A 17,324-nucleotide genomic window follows, 5' to 3' on the forward strand; every position below is an offset into this window, starting at 1 on the left:
ATTTGTTTGTTTTTTTTTTCTTTTTCCCAGGGGTGATCGTATCGACCCAGTGGTCCTAGAATATCGTGGGAGGGCTCATTTGAACGGAAATTGAAAGTTCTAGTTCCCTTTTTATGTGACCAAAAAAAATGGAGGGCAACTAGGCCCCCTCCCACGCGTATTTTTTACCAAAGTCACCCGATCAAAATTTTGAGATAGCCATTTTGTTCAGCATGGTCGAAAATATGATAAATATGTCTTTTGGGATGACTTAATCCCCCGAAGTACCCAGAGGGAGGGCTAAAAGATATGAGCTTTACCCAATGTTAACATATAGTATTGGTTATTCGGAAGTATACAGAAGTTTTCAGGAGGTTTTTTTTCTGCTAGTGGGAGGGAAGGGTGGGTCGGGGGTTATGTTGGAGGATCTGTTCATGAAGGAAGTTTTCATGGGGGAAGGAAATCGCCATGAAGGGGGCGCCGGACTTGCCAGCATTATTTATTGGTTATTGGGAAGTATACAACCATTTTCAGGAAGGATTTTTTCTGGAGGGGGGCTAGAGGAGGGGGTTACTCTGGAGAATATTTCCGTAGAGGATGTTTCTGTGGGGTGAGGGACATTTCTATGAAGGGGGCGCCAGATTTCCAAGCTTTATTTAAAAAACGAGCAGAAATTAAATAAAAAAAAAACAAGTTTTTTCAACTGAAATGTAAGAAGTAATATTAGAACTTAAAACGACCAGAAATTATAACGTATATGAGGGGGCTCTCCCCCAAGTCAATACCTCGCTCTTTACGCTACAGTTTTTTTTTAGTGCTTTAAAAAGAGCTATCTATTCTAATTAAACGGCCTTTGTGATTCAGGGGTTTGTGAATCAAATTTTTTTTAAGTTTTAACGTAAAGAGCGTGGTATTGACTAAGGCCAGAACCCCCTCATATACGTAATAACATATACGAAATAAAAAAAACAAGCGATACGGCTCAATAGTAATCGAAACTTTTAAAAAAGGAATTTTGATGTCAATAAATGTATCAAAAGAATGTGTTTATAATGCTGATTCTAAATATATAAATTTTATTAAGTTTAGTATTACTCATCAAAGGCTACAAGCCTGAGGAAATTTACTCGATTTTTTAAAGAGGGGGAAACATCCCCTACAAGTGAAAGAATTTTAATGAAAATCACAACGTCAGATTCAGCGTATCAGAAAACCCTATTACATAGGTTTCAAGCTCATATCTGCAAAAATCTGCAACTTTGAATTTTTGCCAGAAGAAAAATATACGAATATAGAAGTTAGTTACGCAAGTTAATTTGTAAAGACATTCATTTAGCAAAAGAAAAGTAAAATTTTTATGCAAATAAAAGCTGCATTAACTAAAAAACGATCAGAAATTAAATAAAAAAAACAAGTTTTTTAAACTGAAAGTAAGGAGCGACATTGAAACTTAAAACGAACAGAAATTACTCCGTACATGAAAGGGGCTGTCCCCTCCTCAACGCCTCGCTCTTTATTCCGTATATGAAAGGGGCTGTCCCCTCCTCAACGCCTCGCTCTTTACGCTAAAGTTTTTTATTGTTTTAAAAAATAAAGTTGTGAGACAGAGTCAAACCTTAGCGTAAAGAGCGAGGCGTTGAGGAGGGGACAGCCCTTTCATATACGGAATAAAGAGCGAGGCGTTGAGGAGGGGACAGCCCCTTTCATATACGGAATAATTTCTGTTCGTTTTAAGTTTCAATGTCGCTCCTTACTTTCAGTTTAAAAAACTTGTTTTTTTTATTTAATACTATTAAAACGCTAAGCCTGTCTAGTCCTTAGAATTAAAATGTACAGTGGTATGAAAGTTAGGTGTCATGATTTTCGGCCAACATCTTCTTTTTTATCATCTTAAAGCATGGCTGTTTATAGATAATATAAACGAGAAAAATTATTCAATCATAAAAAGCCAAAGAGAAGAAAAACGAAAATCCAGGTTTTATAAGGCCAACGAAAATAAGAGCTGCAACAAAACAGATATTTCGAGAAGGCAACTGCTTCCCTTCTCGGCAATATTTGAGATAGTCCTTAAAAACCAAGTTCACATTTTCCGAGCGAAAATGGGAACGACTTAGACCAGAAAAAAAGGAGAATAAAATAAATGAAAAGACAAAAACGAACAACGTGGATGCCAAAGGAAACTAAAGGAAAAATTAGAAGAATTAAAAAGCTAACAACGTGCAATAAAATAACAGATAGCATAATTCAAAACAATAAACCCAAATCATAAAAGGTCAGCCACTCACCCCAAAATCAAGGCATTATCCAAAGGGGGGAGGAGACAGGGGGTTTGAACCCCCCTCCCACGAAATATTTGTCTGAATCGTAAAAACGTAACAAAAATGAATATAAAAAAAATGTTTTATGCGTTTTTTAAAGTTGCTCCCTAGAAGAAATCCTTTTGTAAACCCTCCCCCCTCCAGAAAAAAACATCCTGGATACGACCCTGCTCAGGATGTTCTTTAAAGGAAGACAAAGTTTCGCAAAGGATTCCTCCGAAGATAGTACACGAAGACAGTAAAGGCCACAGACAATTCCGCCATACACTGATTAATAACAGAAAAAGGCAGAGGATTAAATAGTGCCAACCTAAAAACCCACGACCTAAGTCAAAGAAGGAGAAGAAAACACAGGCAGAGAAGATAGTAGAAGCTGCATGCAACTCCAGCATCCACTGATCATCACCAGGAAAAAAGAAAGGGGCTAAATAGTATCAATCAGAAAGTCCATAGCCTAAACGAGAAAATGAAAAGAAATTACTTGAAGATAGAAGACCTATCTTTGAAGGAAGACTAAATAGAACCAACCTAAAAGCCCAAGACCTAAACCAAAGAAGAAGAAGAACTACGAGAATACCTGATAATGGAAGTTCCATGCAACTTCAAAAAAAGAAAGAGGATAGCCTAAAGTTAAAAGCCCACAACCTGAGCAAAACATAATGAATACTTTACTTAATGATAGAAAATAATAGAAGTCGCAAACAAGTCCACGGATATACTGATTAAAAATTTTTAAGCGGGTAAATAGCATCAACCTAAAAGTCCATAACCTAAACCAAAAAAGAAGAAGATAGCACATAGAGATAGCAGACCATGTCGGATGCACCTCGACCATTCAGTGATTAAGAGCAAGAAAAGAGATGAGGGCTAAGCAGCGCCAACCAAAAATCCTACAGGAGCCTAAAAGGAGACGAATATTTGATAAGCATGATTATAAAAAGTGAAATGTTTTATTTCCTGAACATTAGTCAATAGTAGCATTATTAAGTAAAAAGATTTTTTTTTCAATTAAAAAGGAAAAAATGCACATTTTAAATTTTCTTTAAATTCTCAAAATTACTGTTTTAAGCCGAACTGTTGCTTTTTTCGTTATTTTTTCTCGTAGTGAAAGGATAAAAAAAACTCTTAAAAATAACCATGACATTAGTCAACGTAACTCTCAATTACCTTGACAGTTTTTTTTCCAATTGAAAGGTAGAAAAATACCTTTTAAATTTTCTGTTCATTCCTTTTCATTATCTTTTCAAGTTAAAATAAAACAAAGTACATTCCCTTGATATTAAAAAAAGTAAATTTCCTTGGCATTAGTCAACATAACTGCTCTCAAAGTTTTTATTGAAGTAAAAATCCTTTTTTCTTTATTTTTCTGACATTATTCAGCCCCACTGTTATTAAGCAGAACCTTCACAAACTCGAGATAGCACGATTATTTACTTTGCTTCTTAACATTAGGCCTAATGTTGTTTTCTTTTTTTTACCAAAAATTAATCTTCAATATCGAATGTATACTTTGAAAATTAGGGAACTGTTTGTCCTTCGTTTAGACCAGAATGTCCAAATGAATTCTCCTCCCCCCTCCTGAAAAAAAATGCATATAAGTGTAATTTTTCTATTTTGGAGAGAGCCTCACACATGTGTTTGAAAGATAAGATATCTTTTAATGTGGAAAGGTATAATACAAAACATAACCTTAATACAGGAGGAGGGCATCCACAAAAAGAAACACTTTTCGAGTTTTAAGAAATTCTTAAATGGAGGAATTGAGACATTGAGTCAAAATCAATATCAAAATTGGGGAATTTCGGCCCTGCCGTACAACAGAAAACTTTTATTAATATAATTTGCGCATAAATGGCCTCGAGCAGACAAATAACGTCACAAAAAAATGAAACGGGCAGACAGAGTAAAAAAGGAAAAAGATCCTCCTGAGCCATTGCTGGCGCATAGAGCGTCAAATTGACGTTTCAGTTACTGGTTTGTTTTTTTTTACAGGAGCAAGTAGCAAGCTTATCAGCCAATTTTTCTGTGGTGGGGATCGAACCCTGGGCCCCTCATTGCCAAGCAGAGCATCAATTCACTATGCAACAACTATGTTAGACAAAGAGTAGCAAGTGAAAATGGTCTTAAGCCTTACCTTTTAAATCCTGTTTAATTAACCCTATCAGGGTTGTTAACCCTGTCCTTTTTATCGACAGAGTAAGCATATAAATGGTCTTAGGGAGCAGGGTTCGCATCGCGGCCAGTTCATATGGTGCTACAATTGCCCAAATTTGCGCGCTACACAGCGATTTACGGCGTTATAGTAATAAATTGACTGTAAGAGTGCTAAAATAGCATTTTCGTGCTAATTTTAGCAGCCCTAAGCGCGTGCTACAGTACTACACATAATAAAATAGTGTTAAAATAGCACTTTCGTTCTACTGGTGGCAACCCTGCTAGGGAGACAAGGGACGTTACGATACCACTACATGAGCGGACAGAGAGTTGAGGAAGAAAACAATCTTAAGCCTTGTACATCTAGTTTAATGACAACACTGTTTTTTCTGTAAACGCTTAGCATGTAAATATTCTTGAGCACAGAAATGAGATTATGAAACAATGACGTGAGTAGACAAGCAGTAGAAGGGGATAATGAGCACAAGCCTTAACTTTTTTTTTTCATCTGGCTTTTCGGAACTAACTGGAATTTCGGTAGCATCTGTCGTTTCAGATTTTTCATTCTGAAGTAAACCGTCTATATCAGCTGAAAGAAGACACAAAATTAGAAATTTAAGATGATCTTTTTCCGCAAATTATCGAGTTCATTAAAATATCGTAGAGACCAGTTTCAATACTGTGGATAAATTACCCAGTTGGCAGAACTAAATTAATCTAATCACCAAATGAATTGTAACCAAAAGTGAATACTTTTCATGAGCTGGATACATAGGACACACAGGACACAAAGGACACACATTCAAAACTTGTCTCTTCTGCAGCAGCTTCTTAGAAAAAATTTCTAGGTTGTCTAGAAAAATTGCCGGATAAACTGCTCTATTCCCCGAAAAATATCAATTTTTTCAACTCAATAAGTTGATAACTCAATAGTTGATCCACTAAAACTGCTCGATCCACTAAAACTGATCGTTTCATGTAAAGTGTCAACATAAAGAAGAACTAGAGTGTTTGATTCATATTTATGTGGACAGTATACAAGAGCAAATAGGTGAGAAATTGTGAGGCTATTATATAACTGAGATCGGTGTGCTCTGCCCAAGGCCGTGTCCGGGGGGGGGGTGAAACCCTTTTGTTTGACTCAAATTTTGTATGCGTTTTTTGCGGTTTTTTTTGCGTACCCCCCCCCCCCCCTCCCCGAAAAAAAATCTTTGAGTAAAACCCCCTCCGAAAAAAAATGGGTACGGCCAAGGCTCTGCCCAGATACTACAATTTAAAGATACAAACTTAATTATGTACTACAAAGGCCCAAAATTGTGATAGATTAAATATTTTTCGCAGATAGTAAGTTTTCACAAAATCGTATATAGATATGTAGCCACCCAAAAAAAAATTGTAAGCAAGTAACAAACTCTTTCCTGAAGTCACCTCTTGGATACACAATGCAGAAACTTCATTTAAGAAACTATGAAAAAATTGTAAGTAAGTAAGCAACAAATTCTTTATTGAAATTACCTCTGGGATTAACAAAATTCATTTCATTCAAGAAATTAGGACAAAATTGTAAATAAGTAACTAACCCTTTCTTGAATTCGCCATTGGGTTGCACAATACAGAAATTTAATTCACGAAACTATGAAAAACATTGCAAACAAACTCTTTCTTGAAGTCACCTCTTGGACAGACAATACAGCAATTTCATTTAAGAAATTATGAAAAAATTGTAAGTAAGTAGTAAATTCCTTCTTGAATTCTCGTCCTGGATAAATGAAAAAGACATTTCATTCAAGAAATTATGACAAAATTCTAAGTAAGTAACTAACTCTTTTTTAAATTCACCTCTTGGATACCCAATACGGAAATTTCATTTAAGAAATTATGAAAAAATTGTAAGCAAGTAACAAACTCTTTCCTGAAGTCACCTCTTGGATACACAATGCAGAAACTTCATTTAATAAATTATGAGAAAATTCCAGGTAAGTAACAATCTCTTTCTTGAAGTCCCCTCTTGGATACACAATACGGATATTTTATTCAAAAAATTATAAAAAAAAGGAAAGTAAGTAACAAACTCTTTATTGATTTCACCTCTTGGATACAAAAAAAAACACATTTCATTCAAGAAATTATGAAAAAATTCTCAGTAAGTAACAAACTCTTTCTTGAAGTCAACTCTTGGATACACAATACGGAAATTTCATTCTATGGGACCTCTACACGTGATTAAACACGTTTTGAAACTACATGCTATTTGCTTGCCTTTCCTTGGCACCTTTCCAAATGAGCGGGGATTCACCACCGGTTCCTACACATTGCAAAAAAGTGAACAGTACGAAAACTCCACGTTTTCAACCAGACTGGTTTTTTAGACAACACCCATTTTGTAGGGACCAATCAGAGACAGCGAAGGTTGCTCAATATACGATAACTTGATTGGTGATTGGTTACACACCGCGACGGCACATACATAGTGAGAGAGACACGCAAAGTCGACATAGCTTTATTTCATTTTTTAAGGTTAATTTAGACGAGGTTACGTGCGCGCACGTAAATATAATAAAAAATATCTGTCGAGGAGGTATCATGCCCAGAAACCTGTCTGGTTGGCCCAGAAACCTGTCTGGTTGGCCCAGAAACCTGCCTGGTTGACCAAGACAGGTATTTCCATTTAGGTGTACCCACAGTATTTCCATACACCTATTAGCCCAGAAACCTGTCTGGTTGGCCCAGAAACCTGTCTGGTTGGCCCAGAAACCTGTATGGTAAGTCAATGCACATTCTATAGCAAACTCACCCCCCACTATCACACTATAACTACTCTAAGAGATACTTCTGCCATCAACCTAATGCTTCAACATGACAGTCTATTTCATTGGCAAAATATTTGAATTCCTTTTATTCAACCACACGGGTTTTTCGCTAGCAACTCGCCCCCCACTATCGCACTATAACTACTCTAGGAGATCCTTCTGCCATGAACCTAATGCTACAACACGACAGTCTATTTTATAGGCAAATTAATATAACATAAAAAAAAATATACTCACATGTACTCTCTTAAAATTCTCCATATTTGAATATCCAGAGCAAATAATCTATTTTACTCCTTAAACGAGTTATTCAAACTGTGAAATGCTGCAACACGACAGTCTATTTCATAGACAAAATATTTGAATTCCTTTTATTCAAATCCAATCACCAATCAAGTTATCAAAAAATATTTGAATATATTAAGTTATAGACAATACTGGTTTAGAAAAACTAGAATAGTGATATAATTTCACTTTATCGAGCCTCAAATTCCATTTAGGTTACCGTATATGGTATACCCGCAATATTTCCATGCACCTATTAGCCCAGAAACCTTTCTGGTTGGCCCAGAAAGCTTTCTGGTTGGCCAGGACAGGTATTTCCATTTAGGTGATAGTCACTCTCTTTGAAAAGGTGTAGAGGCGCAAACAAATAACATGGAGATTTCTAGGGGCGCAAGCAAAGTATAAGTTAACATACTACTGTCCAATTTGTTTCGGGGGGGGCCAAATCCTTCAAACCCATTATTCTGTAAGAAAAATCAGAAAATTCTGGGAAAATGAAAAAAATCGTGAGATTTCGGGGGGGATGGTCCGGAGGCCCCCTCCCTGCGTACGTCTCTGGAGTGGCACCTCCTGGAAAACTAGGTTTTAGATGAATTATGAGCCGAATAGACTCACAAATTGCTCAAGTTGAGCACAGCCAAGTAAGAGGAGGCTGTAGAAAGTTCGTAATCAATTTCTCGTTTAGTAGCATCAGAGAATCCCGTCTTTTTACGTTTTCTTCTGAGCAGATTGTCACATTTGTGGCTTTGGTAGCAGGATGTGAAAGTAAATGACAAGGACATTGCTTTTACCAACGTTTAACAACACTACCATGCGGCCAATTTGATGGGATCCCCTTTTATCTCTTAAACTGTATCACAACAGCGGCGTAATTTCGTCAATTTTTTTTTTAGGGGGGGGCGGGGAGGACAAAGTTGGAGTCGATTTCCCAAGTCGAGTGGGAATGACTGTGAAAAATGAGCCCTACAGTACCGTAGAGGCAAGGTATACTAAAGAAAACTGATCTGTTTCGGTGGATGCTTAAATTATGTAGGCCTATCTTAACTTTCGACAAGATTTTTGAAGACGCTAAATTTCAACTGGGGTCTCGTCCTCCTAGCAAATTATGCTTCTGTATGACAAATGGCACAATTGGATGCATCTCCCATTAAATCTTATGGCCAACTGACCATATACAGAAATTAACACTACTGCAACTACTCCTTTCCAGGCGAATCTGAGATAACGGCTGTGCATCACAATCAAATTGACCGGATGGTAATATTCTAGGATTAAACTAGGATCTATGCTGGTGGTGTAAAGCCCGTTCATGGCCAGTAGAAATATGCCAATCACTAAGCATGCAAATCATGAGGTAGTGTAGTTATTAGTGGCAAATGATTCAGCTTGAGACATACGAGCTACCCAATCTGTTAATTAGTACATCAAGTGTTTTAATTATCTGCATTCAATTTTTGTAGGGGTTCCGCAATAGCGAAAATAGTTGGTGGCAATGTCATGAAATTTGACAAGTTTGACAAGCGAGTGAATATGTGGGTATTTGAAGAAATGGTTAATGGACAAAAATTGACTGAAATCATCAACACAACACATGAAAATGTTAAGTACCTGAAAGGCATAAAATTACCCGAATCTGTGGTAAGTATCTTCTATTTTATACCTCTGTGGTTAGTATTTTTTTATTTTGTACAACATTGGCCAGAGTCTGAGAATACGCTAAAATGTTAAGGTATAAAATGTTAAAATAATGAAATTAAATCGTCAATTGGTAGAATCTAAACTAACACAAAACGTATGTATCTGAAAAAATTAGGAAATGAATCTAAAATTCAATTTTTAATGAATTTCCCTATTCAGTTAATCATTTTTTGGTAATAGCGGTTGCCAGATTTAAAAAAGAAATATTGGTGAACAATCAGTGAAACATAAGCTAAAAACATATGCTGCCAAACAGCTTATGAAGCAGCAGTTTCCCTTGAAGATGCAGTTGTTTTCGGGAGCCAATAGGATGTTGGTGTTTGATGTTTTATGGGTAAGAAGCGTTGTCAAAGTTAACTAATTAGTTTAACTTATTTATTCTTACTGATCTAGGGGGTACCACTGACATAACTGTGATGCTGCATCCTAATAAATTTAAAAGGTTGGGTCTGGGGAGGGGGGGGCTACCGAGGTCAGGGAGGGGAAGTGTGTTCCTTGTCCCATAACAAATTACGCCCTTGTTCCACAATCGAAGGTCTTGAAAACTCCTGGGTATAATATTAAATTACCGAATCCATGGCAAGTACCTTCTATTGTACCATGTTGGTTATATTCTGAAAGTGTGTACAAGGTTTAACCGACAAGCCCTAATAGCCATAAAATAAGCAGCCTCAATGAGCCGTCCTTGGTGCGTAGACGAAAGTCGAATACGAAAACGAAAACCATGAGAAAATAAAGTTGAAAACCAAACTATGGCTGAATACCATTTAAAGCCAAATCAATCAAACGAGAAAAGAAAGAAATAATCCGATTGATAAGAAAATGAAGCATAAAACTACAAGTTTAGTATTAAAGACGGCAAATGGATGAATTGGAAATTTGCACAGCCATCTATTTCAACGGTCATTTCACATCTGTTGCTCTTTTTACGTTTTATCTCTTTACTTAATTTTTACCGGTTTTTCTCTTTTTATTTAAATTTCATGGTTTAGCTTATGTATTGATTATTTTTCATGATTTTGATTTCAGATTTTTTGCTTTTCCACTTGATTGGGTCTTTTTGCTTTTATTTCCCTTGCAATGACAAACGGCCGTTCAAACAAGAACAATGGGGACTTCAGACCTATCTCTTTTCCCTCGACTTCTTCTGTTTTTTTTTTTTTTTTTTTTATTCAGATCTTCCATTTCATCCTAATGTTTTTTAAAATATTTGCTATTTTTTTCAAGTTTTCTCCTCTACCTGAATCCTATCCCTTTTACCTCTGAAATAGGTCACATGATGCAAGGGCGGATCCAGGGCTTTTCTTTAGGGGGGGGGGGTAGGTTGATCCGATAAAATTGCGTTAGAAGCAAGTTTAATTAACGCAAAATTACGTTAATTAAGTAAATTACACTACTTTAGACTACGTTAGGGGAAGGGGTGCCCCCTCCCCCTCTGGATCCGCCACTGACATGATGCCTTCTTAGATCCAAATCGCGCTAGCAAAAGTCAATCAGATTAACTTGGCAGAATTTTTCATATTAGGAAGTGCTTGGCAAGACCTGAAATATAGCCCAGGACATGCGCAGTACAGTGTTTCGCCTAGGGGGTGTGGCACAGCTATGAAAAATGGAAAAATGAATAGAAAATACAAAGATAGAAATGGTATGATCAACGCGTTGTACTATCAATTTGTAACTACATGTTCTCGCTTATTTTTCTAGGGGCTGCTCAATAGCCAAAATAGTTGATGGCAATGTAATGGAGTTTGAAAACTTCAACTATAAAAGACCGTGTATTTCGGCCCAACTTTCGGAAGCCTAAATCAAATAAAAAGAAACAAGCCTAAACAAAGCATATAAAATGACAAAAGAGAACTCACATTTAAACAAGATCCAATGGTTTCTTTACCATTGGATTCTGTTTAAATTTGATTTCTCTTTTGTTGTTCTTCTTTCTATTTGCTCTTTTTGCGTTGTTTTAAGATCTTGTTCTGTATGTTACAAGGCTGAGATCTTTTAAAGTGTAGATTTTTCTTGTATGCATCCAACTATTTTATATCATTTGTAAAAAAAACAAACATTATACCCCCCCCCCCCCCCGGAAAAATACTGAATTTCCTTTGACATTATTCCACTCAAATTGTTGTTTTCTTCCTGTTATATATACCCGACCTGGTTGATGTAACCAATTTTCGTACTGCCACAATAGCTTGCAAAACAGTACTGTTTTCGCCGGAAATTCTGAAGCAATCAGAACATTTTTAGCATAAAATGCCGTTTTCTCAATCCTTATTAGGTTACCAGATCAGGTATATATAACAGGAAGAAAACAACAACAAAAAAAAGAAAAACAAAGGAGAAATCAAATTTAAACAAAATCCAATGGTAAAGAAACCATTGGATTCTGTTTAAATGTGAGTTTTCTTTTGTCATTTTAAATGCTTTGTTTAGACTTTTTTTTTCTCTCTCTCTCTTTTTCTATTTGGGCTTCCGAAAGTTGGGCCGAAATACACGGTTTTTTATGGTTGAAGTTTTCAATCTCCATTACATTGCCATGAAAATGTAGAAAATTGCATATATGGAAATTGCAAGAAAATATCGAAAAAACCGTGAGACAGTTAAAGAGTTTAACAGGGGAAGGGGAGAAGGCTTCTGCTCAAAGCGTTTGCACACCTCTCTAATTTCAATACAACGCTTCTACCGCTACTGCTAATACTACTAATAACTCATTGCAGTACCAAGCTGCCTGAGGCCAACAAAGCTGGACACGCTCTTGCTCCAGCCCAACCTATTTACCTCTTTTGCCTCATTTGCCCCAGCCTCTTTTTAACCCCTTTCTCTCCCTTCATGAGGTTCAAATCTTCTTTAAGTTCTTTCTTATGACCTCTTCTCGGTTCCATTTTGGGACGACCTACTTTTCGTTTGGTCTTATATGGGCAGCAAAAATATACAATCTTCGGTAACCATGGATCTTCATCTAAAGAATACTGCTTCTATGCCTGTCTATTCATAGGCCCACTCACAACGATTTTTAACAATATCAAGATTTAGGTAGCATTAGTTTCTGGAATCAGTTGAAACCAAATTCACAATAGGGTTTAGCTAGCGTCCGGAACTGGATTGGGCCAAAAGTGTAGTTCAATCGATTTGAACTCAGGTAAGATCGAGCCAATCAGAATTTATCATATAATCTTCTGATTGGCTAATACCTGAATCTTATCGAGATAGAGAAAAAACTGGAAAAATAAATAGAAAAGTAGAATAACCTGTTAAACCTGATCATCTTCAAGAAAGCCCTCTATTAAATCAAGCTTTTGATATTGCTGTGACAAAATTTCCAAGAACTGTGTGTTTTGATATGTTGTTTAATCCACGTGTGCAGTGGGCAATAGCCCAGAAGCACTATCAACAACAACAACAAAGTGGAATAAAAAAAGAGAAATATTTGGAGGAAGAACTGGGGCTTGACAGAGCTCAAGAATAGTCGTACGACAAGAGAAACAAGGGTTAAATAAGAAGTATATAATTAGAAAATAAGAAAATAAGAAGTATATAATAAGAAATATGTAAGTACATAATTACAGTATTAGTTGATTCCAGTGTTTAAATTACTCATTGCGAATGGTAAAACTTGGTTATTAACATCAGATGGAACTGGGTATTATTATAGCTGAAAGTAGAAAGTTCACAGAAATTAGTTCTACTTTTTCACAGTTTAAAAAAGTTTGGAAGAATAGGAAGATAAGTCTGCAAATCGAGATTAGAATATTAGAAGCTACAGTGTTGCCAGTGGTCAAATACGGTTCTGAAGCATGGGCGCTCCAAAAAGCGGATGAAGATTTGCTAGATTTCGTCCAGAGAAATTACCTACGGATTGTTCTAATATTTCAAGCTTGCCAGTTTTTTCGAATGGGTTGAAATGTTAACAAAGAGCCTGCCTCTCTAAAAGACATGATTCGTGCAGTCCCAGGAGCAGTGTCTTAATCAGGGAAGTAGTCCTTATAAAATAGAGAGTTCATAGCAGCATTTTAATGGAAAGGCAGACTTATTGGATCTTTGTGTTGGCAAAAGGCAGACCTTTGGTTGAGTCTAAGTCTTAAAAGGATTTTCGGTCTGTGGTTTTTGAAGAAACCGAAGAAAGGTAAAACGTTTTATTCACCAAAAATGGTATTTGAGGGCTTTAGAGCTTCCCGATTACAAATTTGAGACGGAGCTAAGAGATAGACAATTTAGTGCAGTTTAGAAGAAATCTAAGGAGTGACAGAATTGACACTCTTCCATGAAACTAGGAAGTCACGCAAAAGTTATGGTTCTTACACAGGGGAATTCTCCGTGAGTGCTCTCCTTTCCTGCCAAAGCTCGTCACATTGATAATAAACCAGTGTTCCTTAGAACTGTCATTTCCTAAGTGGCGCAACGCTGCATATTTCCGTGTCAACCTGAAAACGTGTCAGCCTGATTATTAACATCAGCTGAAACTGGATTTACTCCTTACATTTACTCCTTAGATTTTGGAAAATACCCTTTTTTATCGTTCTTTAAAAAAGTAGTAAAATGTTGCCCCTTCTCCCGCCCTACATTCTAATGAGTTGGTACTACTGGAGACAGTGTCTGAATCCGGATTTATCAAAAATTGTTTCTCTATGTGATCTCTTCTTTGCTTTTGGTATTAAATGATATTTTCTTGAAACTGGTGACAGAACTAATTTTGGTTTTAATGAAGTAAAGAAATTTACTGTTGGCAAAGAAACAAATGTAAAGCCTGTGACAGATATTCTTTTCATTTTTGCGAATAAAATTAATGGGAATAAAATATTAATTGCCAATAATATTCAGGCAAAACCTGATTATTAACATCAGTTGAACCTGGATTTCGGAACTGGCTGAATTTCGATACTAGTAAAATATCATTTTGAACTGGCCTTATATATGCATGAAAAATCCTAAGGGTTGATTAATAGTGGCGGATCGATACCGGGAAGATAATTTGTAAACTGGAGCACGACGCTACCACAGTATGGCTCGTTATTTGTTGTTTTTTGTTTTGTTTTTTTATTTATTGTCTTTCAGTTCGCCGTACCTGATCTGGTTGATGCAGCCAAGGATGCTGATATCCTAATTTTCGTACTACCTCACCAGTTTGTAAAACGATGCTGTGATAGTCTTACAGGGAAACTGAAACCCGGTGCTGTTGGAATTTCTCTCATCAAGGTAAGCAATATTTCAAATGTGCATCTTCTTCATCACTCCGTCTTCTTCCTCGTTTCAAATTTGTATATTTATCACTTCGTCTTCTTCTTCTTCAGCAGACTTTTAATTATTATTGTGTTTACCGTTTGCTAGATGCTTGAAAAAACTTTATAAATACGAACAACCGTTTAGTAATTACGGGCGTAAAACGAAAACATATTTTCATGGTTTTTTTACAGTCCCTTGAAATTTGTTGCAGTACTTTTAAGGGACTGCAGTAATTATTGCAGTTTGATAATGCAGCAAGGCAAAGAGATAAATCTAAAAACAAAACAATAGAATAGAAAGGGCCAATAGAAAGAAAAGACAACGATATTTTGCCTCCATAAAACTAGACGTCTTCAGTGGTAAGACGGAAATAATCCTAAATGTAAAAACTTTAAAGAGAAAAGGGATAAAACGTAAAATCAAAAACACTGAGAATTAAAAGATCTTTAAAGAGAAAAACTTTAAAGAGAAAATGGATAAAACGTAAAATAAAAACACTAAAAAATAAAAGATCTTTAAAGAGTAAAAGTTTAGAGAGAAAAGGGATAAAACTACTACTACTACTACTAACAACTCACCGCAGCACCAAGCCGCCTGAGGCCAACAGCTCCGCACGCTCCTCCTCCACCCCAATCTATTCAAAGCCTCCCTTTTTACACCCGCGCACGAAGTTCCCATTTCCTTTGAATCTTTCTTTGTGACGTAATCCCACCCCAGACGGGGACGACCTGCTTTCCGTTTAGCCCTAGACGGTTGGCCGAAAAGAACAATCTTCGGCAATCTGTCATCCTTCATACGCACAACGTGCCCTAGCCACCTCAACCTTTCTTTCATTATAGCCCTAGAGAGCGGTATTGAACCACATTTTCGGAGCATCCATGCTTCAGAGCCATATTTGACCACTGTTATCACTGTAAAATCAAAACACTAAAAATTAAAAGATCTTTAAAGAGTAAAACTTTAGAGAGAAAAGGGATAAAACGTAAAATCAAAACACTAGAAGTTAAAAGATCAAACCAATATATTTACAAATTTGTTTCCATGATTAACATAGCATAGGAAGTATACATTTAGCGAGGTGCCTAATTTTTACATTTACGTTTTTAATTTTATTCTTTTACATTGCAGATTTTATCCCTTTTCTCTTTTAAATTTCTTTTTACTTTCTTTCCTTTTCTCTCTTTAACTATCCCTTTTCCGTTTTCTCTTTTCTCAAATTCGTTTTTGTTTCTCAAATCCTTTCTCTTTTCTCGTGTCTTTTCTTTTCTTTCTACTGGCTGTAGGTCCGTTGTTTTGTTGTTTTTTCTCGTAATTTCTGCCTTTGTCTTGTCATGGTAGGCCAGTTCGGGTTTTAATTTTTTTACAGGCTATTGTAGTGTATCTACAGTAGGCACTGCATATAAATTAATGTAGAGCCTTTGCTACCGCATAGATCCTTTTGACTTACCGCAGTCGAGTTACTTGCAGCTGCCACGAGCTTTGGTTTATATCAGAATTGTATTAATCGTGTATTAACCTATCCCTGTTTCAGGGGCACCATTTGGGGGTTTCTCATATTATTTTCAATGCACTATATTCATACTACTTTCATTCAGCAATTGGTTGGCTGTATGTAACCGTCCCCTAGATTTTTTAAAAATGCCTTTTTTAATATCTTCATTTAAAAAATTTGAAAAAATGTTCCCTTCCCCCTTTGATTTTTAAAAATACCTCTTTTCTTTATCTTAATTTAAAAAAATGAGTATTAGCATCTTTGTTTCTAGCCTTCCCTTTGCTTCACCTCGAATTTGTAGTAAAAAAAGAGCTTTTTTAAAGCATTCAGGTCAATATTTAAATTAATAAAGTTATGTATTTCATTTTGAGTTTTAACGTCACGCTATCGGCTACTTATGTTAAGAAAAATAATTAGGCCAAGCCGGAATTCGCCTAGGCGAATTCCAAACTTAATAGAACCTACCAATGACCGAAATAGTCATCAGACCTGCCAATAATGTAAATATTCGTTAAACTGGAGTTCTGGCTCTAGCTAACACTAAATGCGTGGCAAATAATATTATATGTGTTTTGTGTGTTTCCAGGACGTAATTATCAGTAATTGTTACTATTTTTTGGTTGTTACCTTCAGCCTAAAATGGTAGATAGCAAAAAATTAGGGCCATGAGCAAACATAACAGTAACTAATTAATTAACAGTAATCATAGTAGAGTTATGGAACACATGCTTTTCAATTAGGATAGAAATAGCTGATTCCCAAAGTTAAGCTTAGTTAAGTCTTGGCGTTGGCTGGGTCTTATTGTAAGGTAAATAAAGTAAATGATACGGACTTTAGTTGGTGTTACCGATTTAAATTAATGCTACGTGTTGAGAAATAAAGCTGAGAAGGTTTTTTATCGCCTTCTTCTCTAGAACGACGGTTGAAGAAACATAAGCTGCGTTCGTTTTCGTCGTTCTATGGAAATCCAATCCTCGGTTTTACAATTAAGCCGTTCGTTTTCGCCGTTCTTTGAAATGTTTCGCTGATAAGCCGTTCTTTGAAATGTGGTTCTTCTTTCTTAGTACGTCATTTTTAGAACGCCGACCTGAGCCTCATGCTCCGTTTAAGAGCTTTAGTTTTACTTTTGAGCATCAAGTTCTAAAATAAAAAACCATGACAGAAAACGAGTTTATTGATTTATTACTTTCCTGTAGTAACTCTATTGCTTGTTTTGCTACATTCACATTTCCATTTTTGTTGTGCTGGTTGATTGAAATTTTATCTGTGTTTTGAAATTTTATCTGGCTAAGGAAAGCTCTTATAAGCCGTTTTTTTAGTTAAAACGACGTTCTTAGATCGACAAAATAAAACGCAATTTAAGAGTAA

General features: G+C 36.1%; 1 protein-coding gene across 1 annotated transcript in view; it reads left to right on the forward strand.

The window, feature by feature from the left end:
• Positions 1-9,010: 9,010 nt before the first annotated feature.
• The window catches only part of Gpdh1 (Glycerol-3-phosphate dehydrogenase 1), a 31,941-nt gene continuing 23,627 nt past the window's right edge, over positions 9,011-17,324 (forward strand). The window contains exons 1-2 of the mRNA XM_089107032.1: positions 9,011-9,184; positions 14,297-14,437. Of these exons, the coding sequence (XP_088963158.1) occupies positions 9,044-9,184; positions 14,297-14,437 (282 nt within the window). The 5' untranslated portion in view covers positions 9,011-9,043. The remainder of the gene's footprint in view (positions 9,185-14,296; positions 14,438-17,324) is intronic.

Source organism: Artemia sp. Qi Xiang Cuo, chromosome 21 (genome assembly GCF_049724085.1).
Source record: "Artemia sp. Qi Xiang Cuo chromosome 21, ASM4972408v1, whole genome shotgun sequence".
Lineage (NCBI taxonomy): Eukaryota > Metazoa > Arthropoda > Branchiopoda > Anostraca > Artemiidae > Artemia > Artemia sp. Qi Xiang Cuo.